General features: G+C 36.9%; 4 protein-coding genes across 5 annotated transcripts; 2 read left to right on the forward strand and 2 right to left on the reverse strand.

Moving 5' to 3' along the window:
* Positions 1,002-7,045, forward strand: LOC18787523 (pentatricopeptide repeat-containing protein At5g01110). Of its 2 annotated transcripts, XR_002270038.1 has the most exons (4): positions 1,002-3,447; positions 4,309-4,611; positions 6,448-6,556; positions 6,639-7,045. XR_002270038.1 is itself a non-coding variant. In XM_007219056.2 (2 exons), the coding sequence occupies exon 1, from the start codon at positions 1,144-1,146 to the stop codon at positions 3,418-3,420; it is 2,277 nt and encodes a 758-aa protein (XP_007219118.2). In that variant the 5' UTR covers positions 1,002-1,143; the 3' UTR covers positions 3,421-3,447; positions 4,309-4,773. The 2 variants fall into 2 exon arrangements, 1 of the variants encoding a protein (XP_007219118.2); XM_007219056.2 differs by lacking the exons at positions 6,448-6,556; positions 6,639-7,045 and having other exon boundaries at positions 4,309-4,773.
* LOC18785667 (aspartic proteinase CDR1) lies at positions 8,057-10,173 on the reverse strand. Its single transcript, XM_007220123.2, has one exon. The coding sequence runs from the start codon at positions 9,511-9,513 to the stop codon at positions 8,125-8,127; it is 1,389 nt and encodes a 462-aa protein (XP_007220185.1). The 5' UTR covers positions 9,514-10,173; the 3' UTR covers positions 8,057-8,124.
* Positions 18,823-19,251, forward strand: LOC109947370 (uncharacterized mitochondrial protein AtMg00810-like). Its single transcript, XM_020557319.1, has one exon. The coding sequence runs from the start codon at positions 18,823-18,825 to the stop codon at positions 19,249-19,251; it is 429 nt and encodes a 142-aa protein (XP_020412908.1).
* LOC18787616 (aspartic proteinase CDR1) lies at positions 22,083-23,417 on the reverse strand. The gene has a single exon (XM_007219126.2). It carries the CDS (start codon positions 23,415-23,417, stop codon positions 22,083-22,085), a length of 1,335 nt encoding a protein of 444 aa, XP_007219188.2.

The following is a 23,697-nucleotide window of genomic DNA, read 5'->3' on the forward strand; positions in this document are numbered from 1 at the left end:
CCTTTTAAATAAATGTAAATGTGCGGTAAATTAAATTCATAAATTAAATTGCTTGCTGTATGGACGTTAATCCCGCACCATACTTTAAATAAAATTAAATGTGCGGTAAAGTAAATGGTGCTTGTATGGGCACTAATTCTGCTCCATACATTTAAATAGAAGTAAAGGCGTGGACGATAAACCCGCACCACCCTTTTAAATAAATACTGTTGTATGGGTAATAAACCTACACTATACAGTAAATATAATATATTATATTACTTTAAGTAAAAGTAAATTTGCGGTAAAGTAAAGGCAATTATTGGTGGGTTCTCATCAACACCATGATCAAATAGTATAGCAGATAATATTATTATCGTTTGTGGAAGGCATCATGCTTGTCTCTTAAATCAAATGCTTTCCACCTGTAATCTGCACACAGTTGGTTTGCTCGTATATCTCTCTTACAGACCACAGCTCCTCCACTACTTTTCTTCCTTACATCAACATAAGGGTTAGTAGTATAGATAATAGTGCAACACAAAAATTATACCTGAGAGCTTCTCGTGCTGATAACGTGTTATAAAATGAACTGGTATATGTGCGAATATGGAGCTGCACGTAAAGTAGATGAGACACAGTATTTAACGAGGTTCGGCTATGCCTACATCCCCGGAGAGCAGCAGCAGTAACTTTTCACTATGTAAAATAATAGGGCTACAACTTTGTGTTTACAATATGTATGGCTCACTCAATTTTCTCTCTTGGATAATTTCTCTCTTGCTCTCTTTCCTCTCAACTCACTCACCCTCATTCTTCCTTCTCTTCCTCTTCTATATGTGTGAACTTCTCTTGATGGAGGTATCTATTTATAGGCTTAAGACATTGGTTGTTCACCTCACAAAATAATTGGTAGACAACATTATTAATATTCTTCAATCAACAACATCATTAATATTCTTCAATCAATTGAGTAGTGGTTTGGTTTGGTGGGTGTGTGATTAGGTTTGGTGGGTGTTAGTTGGCTATGTGGGCTTCACCTATTCTTCTTTACTTATTCTTCTTTACAACACTTAGATATTTCTTCATGTATTTTTCCTGAGAAGCATTAACAATTCTGCATCCATACTCCACATCCTTTTGAAAACTCATTCCTCAACGGCTATGACTGTACTTTCAAGTATGCGAACCCATGGGCTACTCTTTCAAAATCCAACTCCGAGAAACTTCAGAACCTTCACAAGGAAAAAACTAACACAACACTCACTCTTTCACTCTCATAGACCTCATTCTTTAGCTTATTGTCCATCAAATGACAGGGAAATTGGTCTTCAACGTATGCAATTCCGAGAAGTCTGCAGTACTGCTACAAGCCAAGAACCGTTTTCATCAGCTTCTCTGTCAGATTCTCTTTTGGTGGAGAAGATTTTACTGGGTCTGAAGCAAGGTAATCTCAATTCTTTGCGCAGTTATCTGCTTCGATTAAACCCATTGCTTGTTGTTGAGGTTCTTAATCGCTGCCGCGAAAATTTGCAACTGGGTCTGAAATTTATTGATTTAATTGTGTTAAATAGTCCGAATTTTAAGCATTCGTCGCAGTCTTTGAGTGCAATGATTCACTTGTTGGTGCGGGGTCGAAGGGTGTCGGATGCACAAGCTTTGATTCTTAGAATGGTTAGGAAGAGTGGTGTTTCGCGTGTTGAAGTAGTTGACTCTTTGGTTTCAACTTATAGCAATTGTGGCTCAAGTTCTTTGGTCTTTGATTTGTTGGTCAGAACTTATGTGCAGGCTAGGAAGTTGAGAGAAGGGTTCGAGGTGTTTCAGCTGTTTAGAAGCAAGGGATTTTGTGTTTCGATAAATGCTTGTAATAGTCTTCTTGGTGGGCTTGTGAAGGTTGGGTGGGTCGATTTGGCATGGCAGGTATATGGGGATGTTGTTAGCAGTGGGATTCAGTTAAATGTTTATACACTCAATATTATGGTTAATGCCTTATGTAAAGATCGCAAAATTGATAGTGTTAAATCGTTCTTATCAGACATGGAAGAGAAAGGGGTTTTTTCAGATATTGTGACATATAATACACTAATCAATGCATATTGTCAGGAAGGGCTTTTAGAAGAAGCTTTTCAGTTAAAGAACTCTATGTCTTGTAAAGGGCTGAGACCTGAGGTTTTCACGTACAATGCTATCATAAATGGTTTATGTAAAGTAGGAAATTATGCAAGAGCGAAGGAAATTTTGTATGAGATGTTGAACAATGGATTGAGTCCTGACACTACTACGTATAATACATTGCTTGTTGAGAGCTGTAGAAAAGATGATATTTCAGAGGCTGAGGGAATTTTCAATGAAATGTCATGTAGAGGTGTTATTCCTGATTTAGTTAGCTTCAGTTCACTTATTGGGGTTTTTTCGAGGAATGGACATATTGATCATGCTTTAGTATATTTTCGAGATATGAAAAAGGCAGGCTGGGTTCCAGATAATGTGATCTATACTATCCTTATACATGGATATTGCAGAAATGGAATGATGTTAGAAGCTTTGAAGTTGCGGGATGAAATGCTTGAGCAAGGTTGCGTTATGGATGTGGTCACGTTCAATACTATTTTAAATGGGCTGTGTCGGGAGAAGATGCTTTCTGATGCAGATGAGCTCTTCAATGAGATGGTGGAAAGGGGTGTCTTTCCTGATTTTTATACGTTCACAACACTCATTCATGGATATTCTAAGCACGGGAATATGACTAAATCCCTAAATCTGTTTGAGGCAATGACTAAAAGAAATATCAAGCCTGACATTGTCACATACAACACATTAATCGATGGTTTCTGCAAAGTAGGTGAAATGGATAAAGCTAAGGAGTTATGGGCTGACATGGTTTCTAGAAGGATATTACCCAATCACATTTCATATGGCATTCTAATCAATGGATTCTGTAGCACGGGACATGTGCATGAGGCATTTAGGTTGTGGGACCAGATGATTGAAGAAGGTATCAAACCGACTCTAGTTACTTGTAACACTGTCATTAAAGGCTATTGCCGCTCTGGCAACACAACAAAGGCAGATGAGTTCTTAGGCAAAATGGTTTCAAAAGGAATTGTTCCTGATAGTATTACTTACAACACTCTGATTAATGGATATGTAAAAGAAGAGAATCTGGACAGAGCTTTTTTTGTCGTTAAGGAGATGGAAAACCAAGGAATATTGCCAGATCTGTTTACATACAATATAATTCTAAATGGGTTCTGTAGACAAGGTAGAATGCACAAAGCTGAGCTAGTATTGCGGAAGATGATTGAGAGAGGTGTAAAACCTGATAGAGACACTTATACGTCATTGATAAATGGACATGTGACCCAGGACAATTTGAGGGAGGCATTTCGGTTCCATGATGAAATGCTGCAAAGGGGATTTGTGCCAGATGATGAATTCTAGTTTGTGTTTTTGCTCTTGCAACTGAAGGTAGGATGTTCTCTCCTACTCTCCTAATCTCCTTACCCTCTTTATTTTAATCAGCTGCTAGAAGAACATTCTGATTATATATTCTCTCATGATCATTTGATTGAAGGCTTGTAGACCATGTGTTGGATAGGAAGGGCTTTGATAGGTATAGGAGGAGGTGGAGCAAAGGGTGTTTGGGTCTAGTGAAATTTTCAGTATAAATGGTAAGCCAGAGCGAGTTTTGAGCTACGGGGGGGTTGAGGCAGGGAGACACATTGGCCCTGTTTCTTTTTATGCTTCTTGATGTCTTGAGTAGATTAACAGGATGTTCTGGTGAGTGTCACTTGATTGGGGTTTTACAGTAGGTAAGGAGCGTATTAGGTGTCTCACTTAATAGGGCAGTACTGATACTAATGTTTTCACTTCAGGGAAGAAGGAGAGATTCAGCAGGTTGGTCATTGAGTTATTTGGGGCTATGTTGGGGCTGAAAATTAACGTGTCTCAGAGTGTGATGGTGCATATCAATGTAAAGGAGGGAAGATTAGTGTCCGTAGCCTGTATTACCATTTATACTGAAAGATCTACTTAACCCAAACACCCTATGCTCCACATCCTCTGACGCCTACCAAAGCCCTTCCCATCCAACACATAGTCTAAATAAATATGACCCTTGTCATGTCGCTTATTTAATAAATGAGCCATGTTTGTGTCTTCATTTTTAGTTGTTGTCTCGCCTCACTTAAAAACACAAGCTGAAAAACAGAAATTGCTATCCTCTAATATGTATGCATGTGCGTATGTTATAATGACAAGTGTTCATTCGTTGAATGCGCATTCTTTTAATATATTTTCCCTTATAAATTTATTTTTGATCTCATTCAGAAATATGCAATGCAACATGCTTTTGAGACTTTGACGGGCCAAATGAATTCACGAAATAACCTGTTCAACAATGCTGCATTATCTCCTGGATCACCTTCTCCATTTTTATCAGCTCCAGCCTCAGGGTCTTCCACCTCACCCTTTCCAGCTGCTTCTCTACCTTCTGTGACAGTAGATGTATCTGCAAGCAGAGTAGATGCAAGCACCAGCTGCACCAGCCACACCAGCCACACCAGCTACACTAGTTACACCTGCCACTAATGTCAAAAATGAAAAAGAAGTAGAAAAAACGGAACAGTTTTGGTAATCAAGAATCACTCTTACCATAGTCTTTTCTTTATATTGCATAAGAATTCTTTGTGGCTTAATATTTCTGTATGAACTTTGTGTGTATAGCTCAATAGCAATTTGTATGTGCCCTAGAAGTTATTAGTCTGATAATGAATTTATGCACTTTTATGTCTATCATTTTTTTCCTTTACTTTTTTAATAAATAGTTTTACTTGGGCTTCTAATCCATGATATATATTTTTTTCAATGTTAAAAAATATTGGTTAAATAATTAGAAAGATTGAATTTTATCTTAAGAGGGAAATTTAAATTTTGGGTTCCCTAAACAGTCATAAAACGGTGAATCCACTTCTAGAGTGACCATACATTCTTGAAAACTTTGTTCTAAATACATGTGGATACTCTAAAGTATCACTTTTTGCTGGCTGCAAGAACAGGATGTGCGAAATCTGGTCTGAGCTCTCTAAATCTGTAATACCATATCATATGCTGAGGCTTTTTGAGACCCCCTGTGAGAAAGTAATGTAGTTTTTTGTTTTGACCATTACATGAAATCATTATTAAGAAATTGTGACCTCACTAGTCCATCTATAGAAAAAGGTGATTTTTTATTCTTGGGGATTTGGTAGTAGATGGATAAGATAGAAAAAAGAGTGGAGAGGAATGCGAGCTGACTTTAGAAAATATATACATAAAGTTAAGTAAACCATGACAAGCAGACACTGAATGATGGGAAAAACCACTCAGTTTATACCCGTACCCGATAGTCGCTAATGCTTCCGATTTATAAAATCATCCATGTCGAGATTGCTTAAGCCCATAGGTGGCTTTGTTAAGGTGATACTTTCTTTGAAGACCCCTCATGGACAATATATCCTGCAGGTTGTTCCATTTGCATTCCTCCTTTCCTTATATCAAGCTAGCGGGGGGCCAATAAAGTAACCCAAATACCGTATAAAGTACTAGATTTCCATTTTGTATGTTATATGAGAAAATCAAAATGGTGCATAAGGTTGGAATGCGCTTTGGAAGTACTTAACAAGTATAGTTTGAAAATTTTGATTCATTTCTTACTTTGGCTTTTTACGCGGTTTTAAGTTTTAACTACCTTCTGTGGTTTACTGCTGATTAGTGCCTCTGCATTGTATTTGGTTAAAGGGAACTAATTTCCTATACGTCAACAAGTTCTTTCAAAGGAAGTTTTCTGAATAAATATTCATTGTATTTCCCTTTTTTAAGGTAAGAAATGTCAACAAAGTATTTGCGAACTTAACCAAAAAACTGTTAGTGCTAGACTCTCAGGATTTAAATTCTCCACATTTTACTTTCAATGGAGAGGCACAACTGTCTGATGCTTTCTGATAAATCTGTTGCATTGAATGATTTGAAACTTATCAGAAGAAGTTACATTACTCTTTTTTAATGAATTTATGGGACATTATGGGATATTGTTTGTGTTTCATTTCAAGTTGTTTGATCATGATCAAACAGCTAGGATCCATGAATAGACATCATTTGATTTCAAATGTAGAAGCCTAACCTGATTTAGAGGTACATTTTTTTTTTCTCTTTGTTTTTTTGGATGATTTAATGTCTAAAAAGTAGGGTTGGCAGTGGCACAGATCAAGGCTTATTGTGTGAGGTGTCATGATGTTTGGTGGCTGATGATTTGACTTGTCTTATTGTGACACAACACATAGTTAAGAGATTGAATATTTCTGTGATAAATAATGGCCATCAATATTTCAAGAGATTTTTGACAGGCTGCTATAATTTGGATATTGAATTTGAAATGTTTGCTTTCACAAGTTTCGTGTTAGGGATTCTAAGTGCATTTTATACTCACAGCTTTTGTAGATATTACTCCAGGGAAACTGAATGAAAGAGCCCTTTCTAAAGTAGCCTAAAAGATGTTTCCGAAATAGGTTCATCTAAGGGTGCCCAGAATGACGTGGAGGTATCTCATATTGATGTTTCTCCAGATTTTGTGCTTCTTTCCAGTTAATGTTCAGATTTAACTATTTGCAAACTCTTTGAAGGTTTCTCAAAATGGAGCTGCTTTGCTTTTAAGCACAAGGTAGATGCTTCTGTCGGGTTCCAATCTACTTGTAAGTAAAGAGTTAATTGACACGTAGCGGCCCCTCGTTATTGCAGTGCATGCTTTTCTTTTAGATTTAATGTCAATTTTTTGGTAGCTAATTTTTATGACAGAGACTATCTTTTTCTAAAGACTGTTGAAGTGCATATGTTTCTTAACTTCAGACGCTCAACTTGGGATATTGATTCTAGAGTTAGTTATGTAAAGTGACAGACTTTTTCTCTGTTGTCTTGTGAGTGTATTTGTTATAGCATTGGTAAGATCAAATAAGAAATAAAATTCTCTTTGTTGGGGCTGTTGCAAGCTTTTTATTGTTTCGGCTTTGTAACATCTAGTTTGGAGACGACAACAAAAACTAATTATAAAGGAGTATTTAACTCTCACAGCCCAAATCCCACACATACTCAAATTACACACACAAATGAGAAATTTATTTGGAGCAAGATTTTGTTTTTCTTCTTTGCTCATTTTTGTGAGATTGATTTGGGGTCTATGTATGATTTTTGTCTATGTAAGATTTGGGGTTGTGAGAGTTACACTCTTTTGTAATTTCGTTTGGATATAAATCTCCAACAGGTATGGGCTTAGCCAGGTTGGCTAGAGTAGATATGCTCTCCACTTTGCACCTTAGTTCGAATCTCCCTCCTCCTAATTTAGATTAAATTAAGTAGAATATCGCTTGTATTAAAAACTGTCGTCTCCAAACTGGATTTAGGATTTAGGCTAGAAAGCCAAACTTTGTGTTAGTGGGGCTTGTGACGGTCGAATTTGACTGGTTTGACAATTGGTTAAAATCAAATCCTTTTATTTAGAAATTTAATAATTCAAAGCTAATTCGTCCTTCTTATGGAAATTAAATTATTCAAAACTAATCCCAAATGTTGACTTGTACTAATTATCTTTTGCCGACCAAATTGTCAAACTTGAATTTCTTGATTATCGATCAAATTATCATTGATTTTTTATTTAAAAAGAAAAAATTTCATGTCTACACCTGATCTACAAGTCAATGACTTTTTCCACTAGACTAGACCAGATCTACACTTGAGTAAACAAATTAGCAATGCAGGGTACTTCAAAACAATGCTACCAAAAAACAGCCATTTTATTATCAGCTGGTATGATTAAGATATATATGGAAAACAAAATTCAAGCACATATACCAACTTTTACCAGGTACATTGATCAGTTGACTTAAAGAGTCTTGTTATCTAGGTCATATCCTACCAAGAAGTTCGTCTGTGCTACATTTCCATAGATTGCCACATCATTGGTTGGGGAAAATGGAAGACAGACAATATCTTCTCTAACTTTTACCAACTTTTAACAAAATTCATGAAAGACAGACAATATCTTCTCTAACTTTTAATCAGCTGGTATGATTAAGATATATATAGAAAACAAAATTCATGCACATATACCAACTTTTACCAGGTACATTGATCAGTTGACTTAAAGGACAGAGTCCTGTTATCTAGGTCATATCCTACCAAGAAGTTCATCTGTGCTACATTGCCATAGATGGCCACATCATTGGTTGGGGAAAATGAAAGACAGACAATATCTTCTCTAACCCTAACAAAAAGGTTTACAGGTTTTAGCTTCACATCTGCACCATTGAAATGGAAGGTGACGACGATAGGCTCTTCGATTTCGGATTTAGTCTTGTAGCAAAGCTGTAGTATGCCAGTTGGATCTTTGGTCACCTCCAGACGAACTGCCTTTCTAATTGCTGATTCAAAACTTTGATAAAGTTTTGTAGGCAAAAATGTTGAGGTAGTCCCAGAGTCTATGATGATGTTGCCCTTAAAAGATTGTGAATTGTCAGCATCAAGTTTAAAATTGTCGGCACCGACGCTAATGCCTTGAAGCTCAAGGTAATAGTAGGTTTCCGAACCATTTGACAGCAAAGGGGTTGAGACCACATCATGACCTGAAACTTTATCGCCGAAATATATCGTGCTTGAAATTTCACGCTGACCTTGTTTGGCTCCCAGGATTGGATCGGAATCGGATTGTTCATAAGTCGTCGGCACCAAGCAATAAGAGAAAGATTTCCCTCCAACCGCATAGCCGATTCGGGATAAAAATGACACAGCTCCACTTCCAAGTCCAACTATTCCAGACTCAATCCCACCGAAGATTCCTCCATTGTGGTGTCCGCAACCAAATATCGTGTTCGGAATCGATATAGGCTTCCCTGTAGTACTGGAAGCCAATGTGACAGTGTCCAAGGACAGATTTCCAGTGGTGTAGGACATATCCCCATATGTATAATTATAATAGCAAAAGTTTGTATCTGAACAAGAGGCTTCATTTAGCAAATGGCATTCCTTGGACAAACAAGAAAGGGGCTTATAAGTTGAGGAAGAACTGGGATCAAAAAGAGGTGGGTTTTGCTTGAAACAGTCCATACATGGCTTGCATTGTGTCCATGTAAGATCTCCCCCGGTGTCAACAATGCCAATAAAAGTTTTGGGTGGTGTCCCAATTGATATGTTCACCAAATACTCTCCTCCAATATAAATTAAATGGGATTCAGCTACAGGACTCGGAGCGCGAAGTGCTGAATTTCTTCTGCTGAAATGGCTGATCATACGGTGATGCGAACGTTGCAAGGCGTTGCTTACCCGTTGCCAACGACTTTCGGATTGATTGTATAAGGGAGATGCCGGCGAATCACGGTGGATCATTTCAAGGCTAAAGCCAATTCCATGGAGATGATCATCTTCTGTGAGCGAGAGAATTGGGAGGAAAATAATGGACAATGTAATGGGAAATGCAATGAGGAAAAGTGATGAATGATATGCTACCATGGCTACTGTGAGAAAGATGAAGACAACAACACATTGACATATACTAAAACGGTCTTGTTCTATATAACCAGAGAGTCATAAATACAATACAAAAAGATATCTGTTAGAATTTGATGATTAATTAAATGCACCTAAATGATGCTTTGACCAGCAAAATTGTTTAAAAGTGGATAATTTGATAAATTCAAAACCCTTATCGAAGTCTTGGGTATAGTTCATGTTTTTTTCGTTAACCTATGTAGGGAGCTTTTTTTTTTTTTTTTTTTTTTTTTTTTGTGGTAAATACCATGAGATGTCCCCACATTTGAAGGCTATTTTACCATGTAAGATTACCTTCCTTTTTTTTTTTTTTTTGGGATGTGCTTACTTGATATAGGTTTGACCATAATTTTTTATATTATACAGATGTTATTGGGGAAATGGAAGAAATGACAAGATGAATTAATGCTCTTAACCAACTTGCGTTACAAGCTCTTTGTTGGTTTGACTAGAATTTAAGCAAATGCTAATTCAATTTAATGCTTTAAGAAATGGGAGTGATTTGAATATATATTGTTTGTCTTTTTTTGTCTATTCAATCTGAATTTTGAATCAAGTGATTATACTTGCGCCCGAGGCCTTGTGTTCCAATCTTTTCTCTCTCAGTATCACTTATATATATATATATATATATATATATATATATATGCACACGGTGTATACTTTAAGCAATGAACCTACCTAAACTATAGATTTAGCAACTTGTTCAAAACTTCATCGTAAAGCTCACATTATCGTACTATATATACCAAAAGTAATTAATTCTTACCTTAGAAAGCATTCTTATAATATATAAATAAATAAATAAGACAGTCCAAAAGCTCAAATTACCGTACTGTACACAAAAAGTAATTAATTCTTAACTTAGGAAGCATTCAAATAATATATAAATGAAAAAAATAGCTATATGCAAAGAGAGTTTGTAGCTCAAGTGATTAAAAGTATTTATCCCTCCTTCCCTCAATCAATTCCATAAAAGAAAACATTTAAAATTTGTAACTCAAGTGGTTTATAGTATTTACCCCTGCACTCAATGTCCTAAGTTCGATTCCTCTCTCTCCAATACCCACCAATACCAAAAAAAGAAAACATTTACCAGTTGTAGATCAAGTGATTAAGAGCATTTACCCATACATCCGAATTCCTAGATTCGATTCCGCCTCCCTCCATACAAAACAATAAAATATTATGGTTTCGTTGCAAAATTTACCATTTCCTTTTGAGTAAGCACATTTGGCTTGGCTATGCAACTTATGTCTTATATTTTTTTGTGAGCTATTACAAGTCATTTATTGGTGACTTTTTCTAATAATGTAAAATTTTCAATATTGTAGTTTATATGATTTTAACAATAAATAAACACTTTTTTTTTGGGGGAAATAACTCATACACCGTTGACTTTTTGTTTAGGACCTTTTCTATTAAAAGGGGTGATATGATAATATTCTAAACTCACACATACTACACCGGATGTTAGGACTCGAACCCATGACCTTTTCAAGAGGAGAAATTGCTCCAAACCACTATAGTACTAGTGGGTCCGTTGCCACATCGTGGACTATTTTTATTCCAAAGACAATATATATCCATCATCAATTATTAAAAATATGCAAGAGGTCTTTTCTAACTTGATAAAAATAGCAAAGGTCCGAATTTCTGCATTTAGCATCGATACATTTATACGTATTTAAACAAATACTAACTATTAAATTAATAGAATGAATACTCATAAGCCACATCAACATAATTGTATTAACCCAAAACTCACCACTTCCACCTTAGCCAAAACTTATGAAATAACAAATAAAAAATTAAAATTTCCCAAATAGCGATACCTCCTTCCAGACCTAGCCTCTTCAATGTGCCATTGCTGCTCACTATCTCCAGCAGGGGTGGATCTTCAAAATTTTCTGAGAAAAAAAACCTAAATATCTTTAGTAAGCCTTGCCCAGAAGTAAATAAAAATATAAAAGAAACCCTATATGTCTTTAGCCCAGCCGACTTCTTCACATCTCTCATCGTCTATCTCTTAGCTTCTCAGTTCTTCTAATTTCTCTCCTCTTCTTTTAGCTTATCCTCTTAGAATACAAACCCTAAATTTCAGTTTCAAATTACAACTAAATTTCAAGATACATACATGTATTTAGGAACCAGAAGAGAACACGCAGGAGGAACACATAAACAACAGTAAAAGGACTCCTGAGAAGCACTCAACTTCAACTCAGAACCAGACAAAGAAAACCTCCTATGTATGACCAAGCATAGTTCTTTGGTCGGCGCAAAGTAGAGAAGAGCACCACATCCCAACAACTACCACCAGCTTCGCTGCTGCTGTCGTCGTTGAAATAGAGACAAAACATCAGGCATCATGTATCACAACTCTTATGAGGAGAGAAAAAATCCAGCATCACCATATAAAGAATAACAGAAGAACCCATGAGAAGCACTCCACTTCAACTCAAAACCAGACAAAGAAAACCTCCTATGACCAAGCATAATTCTTTGGTCGGTGTAGAGTAGAGAAAAACACCACATCCCAACAACTACCACTAGCGTCGTTGCTTCTGCTGTCTTTGAAATAGAGACAAAATTTCAGCCACCAGGTATCAAAACTCTCTCGAGAAGAGACATAATCCAGATGAAGGGAAAAGAATGGGCGATGAGGAGAGGAAGGCGAAGATGAGCAGAGGGGAGGAGGGGTAATGGCCACCTCCCCCTTTGGCTTCCTTGTGGTTGGTTGTCGGCAAGGAGAAAGGGAACCAGAGTGCGGCTAGGGTTTTTTTTGGTGTTATTTTGTATTGCATTGTATTTATTTGTGGTTTTTGTTTTTATTTTTACTTATTTTTTTTAAAGCTTTACTTATGTAAAGAAATCCATTTGAGAATGGTTTTTATTTTAGTTTTAGGTTTTTTTTGTTTTTTGTTTTTGTTTTTGTTTTTTTGTTTTTGTTTTGTTAAACTTTTACATATGTATAACATTTGAGGGGTAAGGCTCGTTACGTTTCCCATGACTAGGTATATATTTTTTGTTTATTAATTCAATTCACTTGCACCATCAAATTTAGTACGTAAGTTTTGCCCAACTGGCTTTCAAATCATACATCCGCTCTATTGCCAGCCATGGCCACCGCCCCCCACTCTCTTTTCCTCTCGCACATAGACCTTCCTCACCATTTGGTTCGAATGAATTGTATATTGATTTAGTAGATTATCTAATAGTAATTATCTAAAGGGATATATGATTATCTCATAGAGATCGGAACTGGATTATCAATCATCCAAAATAGACAAAGTAATTAACGTGTTGTCTAAGCTCATTCTTCCAAGCGTACTTTTTTTCACAGTCCCACTTTGCAAGTCTCATCTCTTCTTCCCTACAATTACTTCATCATTTTTCTTCAAGCTCTGCTCCTTCAATTATCCGGATCATCATTTCATGTTGAGAATGACTTGCTTTTAGTTGGTAAGATCTCAATCTTTGGAATTTTCATCATCAAGCAACTGAAATCTCTTCTTAAGCGTTTGATTTTGGTGATGACCAAGAGGTGTATAATTATGTTTTTTTACACAGCATGTTCACCCCCATTTTTCTCAAAAAAAAAAAAAAAAAAAAATTTATGTGGTGAATAGACTGTTGCTATGGTAGAAGTGTCGTGGTGTTGGTGACAGTTTTCCTGTTGTATATTTGATTACACCAGGCTTCGGTGGAGCTTTGTATAATCAGTTGGCTTAAAGGAAACAATGTGCTTTTGAAGATCATATCCCACCAAGAAGTTCATCTGTGCCAAGTTCCCATAGCTAGGTTCCATAATATCCATCAGGAACAAAAGCAAAGCACAAAATTTCCTCATTGTGCCTAAGAAAGGTGTTCCTAGATTCCAACTTCACATCCGCACCATGAAAATGCACAGTCATGGATGGCGCTTTGAATTCATTAGATTCCCTACTGTTTGTAGCAAAGGCTCAAAGGAATGGTTAAGTCATTCACACTCACGTTCTGAAGCAACCTGTGTCCCGCGACTTCATCTTCCAAATATAAGTACAAGTCCTCTGGAAGAATGGTCTGTGTTGTGCCCGAATCAATTATAACGTTGCCCTCTAGCCTTATGGATAGAGGAAAAGGAACCCTATTGTCGCCAACGCTTATTGCTTCCATCGTCAAGAAGTAGTAGTAGTCTTTTTGGACCAAGGGAGCGGACACAACTTCGAAGCCTGAAACCACAGCATTGCTACCGAAATTTAACTTGCTTGTGTTTTTGGTTTGGGGCTCACCCGTGACCAAGCAATAGGAGAACGAAAGTCAAGTTAGTCAAGTTAGAGTTTTTTTATTTATTTAAAAATTTATTTTTTAATTACGAGTAAATTGAGTTTTAATGAGGTAGCACGTGGAGAACAAAAGTCAAGTATGTTGACGTGAGTCTCCTAATTAATCAAGGAGATTTACTTCCTTGATTAATTAAGGGATTTACTTTCCTATTTTTATATAGTTGATAAATTATTGTCTAATTAGGAAATACTTTCCTAATTCTTTACTGTATCTAATTCCTTGTAAAGCATCCTGTAAACTCTTATATATACCTCCTTATGGAGAAGAATAAGATTAACCTAATACATTCAAACTATATTCATATTTTAGCATGGTATTAGAGCAATCGATCCTAGGTTGTCTCTAAACCCTTATCTCAAATTTCTCATATTCAAATCCAAAACCCTAAATCAAATTCCTCATAATTTTTCCCCAAATCCAAATCCCTCAAATCTAAAGTCCTAAAATCCTCTTATCCAAATCCCTAAATACATACGCTCAAATCTTATGCACATACCTCTTATATCCAATTCCTACATCAAATTCTTCACCTTCTCAGATCACATCTTACTTCCGCAGCGATGTCAGGAATCCCTACGATTCTCCATCTTATTGCAGACTCACAGAAGCATGTGGTCAATCCTGCTGACCTGGCTACCCGGACTCCTGCTTCTATCACCATCACCAAAGGTTCTACTTTTCATACGTCCTCCAAAAACTCCGCATGGATTATCGACTCGGGCCCTACAGATCACATGACATTTGATCCTGACCATAGTATGAAATATCGATAATATCGAGGAAATATCGAGGATATTTCGATTTTTTTGAATCACGGATATTTCGGAACATATCCATGTACATATCGTATAAATATCGACAATATCGACGATACTATCGAAAAATATAGATGTCGATAATTTCGCTCACATTTCAGCAATATTTTGTCAAAATATCGGTGTAATATCGCCAAAATATCGAAAATATCGAAAACATCGATGTGAAGGAAAAAAAAAGTTTTTTTTTTTAAAAAAAAAAAAAAAGGGGAAAAGGGGAGAAAAAAGCACAAAGGGGATATGAACCCCTTCCATTTTACTCCTCCAACACCTTAAACACCATATCACTTATGTTTTTGTGATAATATGCTAAAATATTTATATTTATATGGATGATATGTTAACAATTACATGCAAAACTATTTTGGGGATTTATCATTTGATGACTACTCTTCACAATATACTTACTCTACACATAGAGATGATGAAGATAGTGAAAAATTTGAACCTCGTAGGAACTCTATGTGGTACTAAGTCATTCATGTATCTTACCATGCAATGTATAAAGTGTAAAATATTATAGTAAATCATTATATATGAATGATTACGGTGTATTTAATCTTTTTTCATTAATTATTACATATTTTTTACACTCATAGTGTTTGCCCGCTTGCTGTATAATCAACTTAAATTAGTTAAATCCATCATGCAATGCATTTCCTTCTAATTTTTTGTGATAAACTCATAGATAATTGACTAAATAGACATTCTCCAAAGTTTCAATAAAAATTTTCAAGTTTTTCTTACAATTTCCGTGGTTTTTATTCAATTTTTATCGATATCGATAATATCCCGATATTTCCATCGAAATTTCCATATTTTTGGACTACCGATATTTCCGATATCATCGATATTTTAGACCTTGATCCTGACCAACTTCTTAATCGCAAATCATCCACTCCGTTGGTGGTGTCTAATGCTAATGGTACCCCCTCCCCTATGGTTGGGGAGGGCTCTCTATCTCTCTCTGCTTCCCTACATCTGGATTCTGTATTACTTGTTCCATTTTTGGATCATAACTTGTTATATATTGCACAACTTACTACTACTTTGGGGTGTACTGTAACATTTTGGCCAAATCATTGTGTTTTTCAAGACATCCTCACAGGAACGATGATTGGTTGTGGTACTCGGCAGGGCAAACTCTATTACTTGGACTGGACACCATATAGTGAGGTCAAGGGTGGTCAAGCTTTCACAACCAGTGGAACTCGTCTTGAGGGGGAGAGAGACAAAATTTGGTTATGGCATAAATGTCTTAGGCATGTCCTATTCGGTTATCTTAAGAAGTTGTTTCCATTATTATTTTCCAGTATTGATGTTTCCAACTTCCAGTGTGATACGTGTGAATTGGCTAAGAGCCATCATGTCCCGTTCCCATTAAGTTCAAATAAGAGTTTGGTTCCGTTTTCTCTTATTCATTCTGATGTTTGAGGACTTACTAAAATTGCTACTTCGGTAGGGGTACGATGGTTTGTCACGTTTATAGATGATTGCACAAGCATGACTTGGGTTTCCCTTCTCAAAACTAAAGGGGAAGTCAGTTCTAGGTTTCAACAGTTTTATCAAATGGTGAAGACTCAGTTTCATGTCAGAATTCAGGTTCTTCGTTCTGACAATGGTGGAGAATTTCTCAACCATGATCTTAACCAGTTCTTACAAGATCATAACATCATACATCAACGCTCATGCCCTTACACTCCCCAACAGAATGGGGTGGCTAAAAGAAAGAACAGACACTTATTGGAAGTCATTCGTGCCTCTCTCTTTGGTGCCAATATGCCACGAAGCCGTCGTCTCTACAGCATACCTTATCAATCGGATTCCCTCTAGTATCATAAATTTCCAAACACCACTTTAAACATTACACCACCATATCCAAACACCTCCCACCCAAAACTTGGAACTCCTGATTTTTGGCTATGATGTATTTGTCCACTTACATGATCACTAACGAGGCAAGTTGGATCCCTGAGCCGAAAATTGTGTTTTCATTGGCTATGCACCTCATCAGAAAGGATACTGGTGTTATCATCCTCCTAGTTAGAAAGTCTATACTTCTATGGATGTTATGTTCTGGGAAAACGACATATATTTTTTAGCTGCACAGGAGGAGTATTGCGACACCAAGACTTCTCAAATTTTTGATTTTTCCTCTCCAAAATCGCCCCAGTCTGAAAGCAACCAGTCGCATGTTGAAAACGACCGGTCGCCAATGACTCTGCAAGAAAACGATCGGTCGCAGCCTGTGATAACGACCGGTCGCATATGACTTTGCCAGAAAACGACTGGTCGCAACTTGGAAGTGACCAGTCGTTCCCCAAAAACTTGGAAGCGACCAGTCGTTCCCCAAAAACCAGCCTCAGCCTGATCTGTTGTCTCCTTGCTGTCCAATTCAGGAGGAGGAAACTGATGAGATTTTGCCTATTTTGGAGACTTCTTCAACACTAGTACCACACAAATCACCTGCTGAGGATATCATTCAGGTAACATCTTGTTCTGAAACTGATAACACTAATGAAATATCCCGTGATGATTTGATTTCATGTAAGATCCCACATCAACCAACGGAGAGGGGGTGATGTGCCTTATATGTGCACACCCGCATCCATCTAGCATGAGGTATTTTGGGAGCTCACTGGCTTCGGAGTCGTAGGAACTCCGAAGTTAAGCGAGTTGGGGGCCAGAGCAATCCCAGGATGGGTGACCCACTGGGAAGTTGCTCGTGAGTTCCCAGAAACAAAACCGTGCGGACAGAGAGGGGGGCCCAAAGCGGACAATATCGTGCTACGGCGGAATCGATCCTGGGATGTGACAATTTGGTATCAGAGCCACTCTGCCGTGTGGTGCGAGTGTGCCGACGAGGACGTCGGGCCCTTAAGGGGGGTGGATTGTAAGATCCCACATCAACCAACGGAGAAAGGGTGATGTGCCTTATATGTGCACACCCGCATCCATCTAGCACGAGGCCTTTTGGGAGCTCACTGGCTTCGGAGTCATAGGAACTCCGAAGTTAAGCGAGTTGGGGGCCAGAACAATTCAAGGATGGGTGACCCATTGGGAAGTTGCGCCGATCCCGGGATGTGACATTTCAGAAGGCACAAAGCCTACATATCAGCTTTCAGGAAGGAAAAACCGTGGCAAACCTCGAGTACAATATGGAGCAGATCTTAAAGCTAAAGGGAAATACCCAAAATGATTGAAGCTATGAAAACCCAAAATAACTTAAAGCCTCGAGTATAACTGAAGCACTTGAAGACCCAAAATGAAAAGAAGCTATGAATGAAGAAATGCGAGCTCTCCAAAAGAATGTCACATGGGAACTCGTGCCCTTACCTCATGGTAAGAAGATAGTTGGATGGCCGACATATATGTCCCCAACAGTATAACTGAAGCACTTGAAGACCCAAAATGAAAAGAAGCTATGAATGAAGAAATGCGAGCTCTCCAAAAGAATGTCACATGGGAACTCATGCCCTTACCTCATGGTAAGAAGATAGTTGGATGTAGGTGGATTTATATTGTGAAACTCAAAGCAAATAGATTTGTTGAAAGATATAAAGCTAGATTGGTGGCGAAGAGGTGTACACAGAGATATAGGATAAACTACGAGGAGACCTTTGCCCCAATAGTCAAGATTAACACTATTAGAGTACTATTGTCTCTAGCAGCAAATCTCGATTGGCCACTACATCAGTTTGATGTCAAAAATGCATTCTTACATGGAGACTTGGAAGAAGAAGTATATATGGACTTACCACCACGATGTAATTTAGCTCGCGACAAGGAGAGTCAAGTTTGCAAGCTTAGAAAATCATTATATGGGTTATAGCTATCCCCAGGGCATGGTTTGACAGATTCACTAAATCCATGAAGAATTTTTGATATATACAGAGTAATGCAGATCACACTTTGTTCTTAAAGCGTGATGGAAGAAGACTTACTGCATTGATTGTTTATGTGGATGACATAGTCGTAACTGGAAACGACACAGAAGAGCAACTGAAACTGCAGAAGTATTTGTCTCAGGAATTTTAGATGAAGGATTTAGGTGATCTGAAGTACTTTCTAGGAATTGAAGTAGCCAGGTCCATAACTAGTACATTTCTGTCTGCTCACTGAAACAAGAATGCTTGAATGCAAACCTGCTGATACACTGATCGAGATGAATCACAAGTTATGTGAAGACATGGATCAAGAACCAACTAATAAGGAACAGTACCAACGCCTTTTTGGAAGGTTGGTATATTTAGCCCACACAAGATCAGATATTGCATATGCTATGAGTGTAGTTAGTCAGTTTATGCATTCACCCAGTGTGTCCCATAAGAATGCAGTTGATCAGATCTTAAGATACTTAAAGTTAGCACTTGGAAAAGGATTAATATTCTCAAAAAATAGAGATCTCGAAGTTGTTGGATGTACAGATGTTGATTGGGCTGGCTCTGTTACTGATAGACGCTCTACTTCAAGTTACTTCACTTTTGTGGGAGGTAACCTAGTCACTTGGCGGAGTAAGAAACAAAATGTGGTTTCTCGGTCTAATGCTGAAGCATAGTATTGAGGAATGGCTCACGGAGTTTGTGAATTACTATGGATCAGAAGACTATTGACAGAATTGGGTTTCAAGCCAGAAAAGCCAATGCAGTTACATTGTGATAACAAGTCAGCCATTGATATTGCCCATAATCCAGTTCAACATGATTGAACTAAACATGTTGAGGTGGATAGACATTTTATCAAAGAAAAAATTGAGAAGAAGATCATCCGCCTACCATTCGTAAGATCAGAAGATCAATTGGCAGATATCTTAACCAAAGTTGTTTGTGGAAGAGTATTTCATGACTCACTTACCAAGTTGGGCATTTACTTTTCTATTTTTATATAGTTGATAAATCATTGTATAATTAGGAGATACTTTCCTAATTCTTTACTGTGTCTAATTCCTTATAAAGCACCTTGTAAACTCTTATATATACCTCCTTATGGAGAAGAATAAGATTAACCTAATACATTCAAACCATATTCATATTTTAGCAAAGCAGATCATCACAGAGAAAATCATTGTAGAGGATCCAGATCCCCAAGGTAAGTAATATGATGGGGAATGCTAGCTACCTTCTTTCCAACTTAGGGCTTTTTCCATTTTCCTCATGACATGTGTCACTTTCTTTACACGTAGAACAATGTAATTAATGCATCAACTTAGCTAACATTTGTTTTCCAAGTTTACACTTATTAAATGTATTTATTTTAATGTTTCCTTCAATTTATCCAAAAAATTTACAACTTTTTTGTTCCCTTGTCGAAATTGTTTTAAGAAAAAACATCCAAAGGCAATAAGGAGACATTCAATAAGACTTAAAAAATTAAAATTAAATTTTTTTTTGTTGGTCGAAACATTACTAAGGAACTTAAGCTCACTTCTAAATTAATTCTAGGTTTTTCATGGACCAAGTAAAACAATAATTAAAAACAGCATATACATATATATATATATATGTATATGTATAATTTTTGTATATTTGACTTTTGACTTCAAACTGAAAAATATAATTTGACAAGGTAAAAATTTCTTGCGATAAAGAAAGCAGCACATCATTAATTATTAAACTTGTTTCAATATCAAAAGAATATCAAACATTGTAAATTATTATGATATTTTTAAAAAGAGAGGCGTCGGAATCGCTTGTTCTATTTAGTGAGTGTGTTATTTAGTGAACCACTTTTTAGGCTCACTATATTAGACGAGTGAGTGTGGCGTTTTTTCACTATTGGACTGTACAGTCTCATGTGGTAAGAGAGTTGTAAAAACATTTTGATAAATTGAAGGACAATACATTTAATAAGGGTAAAATTGAAAAACAAATGTTAGCTAGTTTGATGCATTAATTAGATTATTTTAGTGTAAGAAGTAGGGGTGGGCACTCAAACCGGCGAACCGAAAATTCGAGCCGAACCGCACCGAACCAAACCGGAAAAAAACCGAGTTGACCAAAAAGTCAAAAATCGGTCAAAAACCGAACAGGACCGGTTTGGACCGGTTCCGGATCCGGTTCCATGTCTTCAAAAACCGAACCGGGCCAAACCGAACCGGTGAAACTAAAAAAATATATAATTTCAATATATATTTATATTTAATATTATATTTTTAATTTCACTAAAAAAAACCTAATATTTATCCAAGTTCAATATCAAAATATCTCTCTTTTCTCACTTTAATATTTATTTTTTATATGAAATTGAATAATTTGTTAATTTTCAAGTAAAAAAATAATATTTCAGTTGAGAATTGTATTAAAAAATAATTTAAAAAAATAATTTTTATAATCCGGTTCAAAATCGAACCGGAACCGAAACCGGTTCAAACCGAACCGGACAATTTTTGAAATTTTTTTAATTAAAACCGAACCGAACAAAACCGGATGTGGTACCGGATCGGTTCTAATTTGAGGCAAAAACCGGTCCAAACCGAACCGTGCCCACCCATGGTAAGAAGTAACACATGTTATGAGAAAAAGGAAGAACGTCAAAAAGAAAAAGTTGCTAGCATTCTACTTATTATATGATTGGTTGCCCATATTTTGTTTCCGTTTTTATTCAATTTTAATTGATTTATTCCAGCAATATATTCATATATAGGTTGATGAGTTTATGAGAAATCATTAATTACCAAACGGAAGTTGAATGAAACTTGAAGAATTCTCGACGTTTTATCTCTCGACATGATTTCATATTTTTCTTTAATTTTCTGAAAATAGTCCAAGAGATGAAACGTACACCGCTATATATGTTCAAAATTGCCAAGAAAAAATTGGCTGGTTTAGGTCATTGCTTTGCTTGATCAGGAAAATCCATTGGAGATGAGATGCAGCTTACACATGGAATTACCAAAATTTCATTATTATTACACATTAATTGTTATTATTAATTAATACAAATCGTAATTGCAATTGTTTGTAGGGAAATTATATTTACTTTTCAACCTGAATGAAAATCGATATCCATAACGAATAATTAGAAAGAAAAAAAAAAAGAATAATTATTATCATTTATTTATAAATAAAATAGCGTTACATATACTAGCCTCTCTGCACGCGCTTCTGCGCCTGCGAGAGGCTTTTTTTAAAAAAATTTAAATTTATTAAGATAATGGATAGTTGTGTTCCATAAAAATAGGATCCATTATTTGAATTTTCTTTTAATTTTAATTTTTTTAATATGAAAAATTGTGAACTTACCATATTATCCTCATTTAATTAATAATTTTAATTCTTAATGTTTGCATTAACCAAGGGCATTTTCTGGTATTTTGAATGTTTCACCATTCTCTACCTTTTGCTTTATATATATAGATAAAGGCAATAATACATGATGAAATAAGACAAATTATTTGGTGCAATCAGTTGGCTTAAAGGACACGGTTTGCTTCTTTTTGTCATATCCCACCAAGAAGTCCATCTGAGACAAGTTCCCATAGATTGAAATACTTCTAGTAGGAGCAAAAGCAAAGCACACAGCCTCCTCACTAGCTCTAACAAAGGTGTGGGCAGCATCCAGCTTCACGTCGGCGCCTTTGAAATGCACGGTGAGGGTGGGGGCTTTGAACTCCGCTTCAGATTCACTACTCTTGTAGCAAAGACTCAAAGGAACATTAGGGACATCCATGCGTTCCCTACCGATCGCTTTATCAACTTCAGCTTCCAAATTTGCGTAGAAATCGGATGGAAAGAAGGTCAATGTGGTGCCCGAATCGATAATAATGTTGCCCTCCCCATTGGCGAAAGTTGAGGGTGGAAAAGCAAGTTTAGTGTCACCAACACTTATTGCTTCCACGGTCAAGAAGTAGAATGTTTCAGGGTATAGGCCTTGGACAATGGGAGTGGACACAACTTGAGAGCCTGAAACCACAGCATTGGTACCAAAGTTCAACTTGCTTGTGGTTTTAGCTTGTGATTGAATTGAGACCAAGCAATGGGAAAATTTCCCATCTATAGAAGCACCCAATTGTGTAATTAGGGATTCATTACCACCTCCAAGACCAACTATGCCAGAACTTTTCTCATCAAATGTCCCATTATTATCATGCCCACATCCAATTAGGGTTTTGGGGAGTGCTACGTTTCTGCCAGTAGTGGAACCTAGGGTTAGAGTTTCCTGGGCATACGCTCCACGGCTGTGTGATCCATCACCATAACTGACTGAGTACCGGCAATTACTACTTGAGCAAGTTCCATTCAGGGAGACACACTGGTTTGAAGAGCAAGGTAGGGTTTTGTAAGTTGAGGATCTTTCGGGGTCAAAAAGAGGGTCTGTTTGTTGGTAACAACTAGGGCAAGGCTTGCATTGTGTCCAGATGAGATCACTGCCTGTGTCAGCAATGGCTTTGATAGGAAATGGCGGTGTTCCGATTGATGCTTCCATGAGATACTCACCCCGGTTCATGATGAGATTGGCTTCAACTTGGTTAGGGCCATGCTGAGATAGTGAAGAAGCTGCTGGGCTGAAATGGTTGAGTCGGTTAATCGATCGGCCAAGGGCATTGGCCAAACGCTGGGAGGGTGTCAAAGAAGGGTTGTAGAAAGGGGATTTTGGTGAATCACGGTGAATGAGATCGACACTGAAGCCACCTTTAGCTGAGGCCAAAGAGAAACTGGAGGCACAAAGAAGAAAGAGCAAGGTTGTTGACAATGCAACCAAGGCACAAGAATGATAAGCTGCCATGGCTGAGAATGATTGTGAATTTGTGATTAGGACAGAGGGATTATGGTGAGTATTTATAGGTAGAGAAGACCCTGAGATTTATGGTTTCGGACAGTGAAGGTGGGATTTGCTCTTCCGGCAATTGATATCCCAATTTGATTAATTACAGGATCATGTGTTGCCTAGATTGACGTTTGTTTCTTTTTTGCTTGGATATTCTGAGAGATATATGAGAATCCGACTTGTGGAAAACAGATTAATTTCCATTTGTTTTCACCAATATATTTCATATATGGCATGT

The sequence above is a fragment of the Prunus persica genome, chromosome G2 (assembly GCF_000346465.2).
Source record: "Prunus persica cultivar Lovell chromosome G2, Prunus_persica_NCBIv2, whole genome shotgun sequence".
NCBI classification, from domain to species: Eukaryota; Viridiplantae; Streptophyta; class Magnoliopsida; order Rosales; family Rosaceae; genus Prunus; species Prunus persica.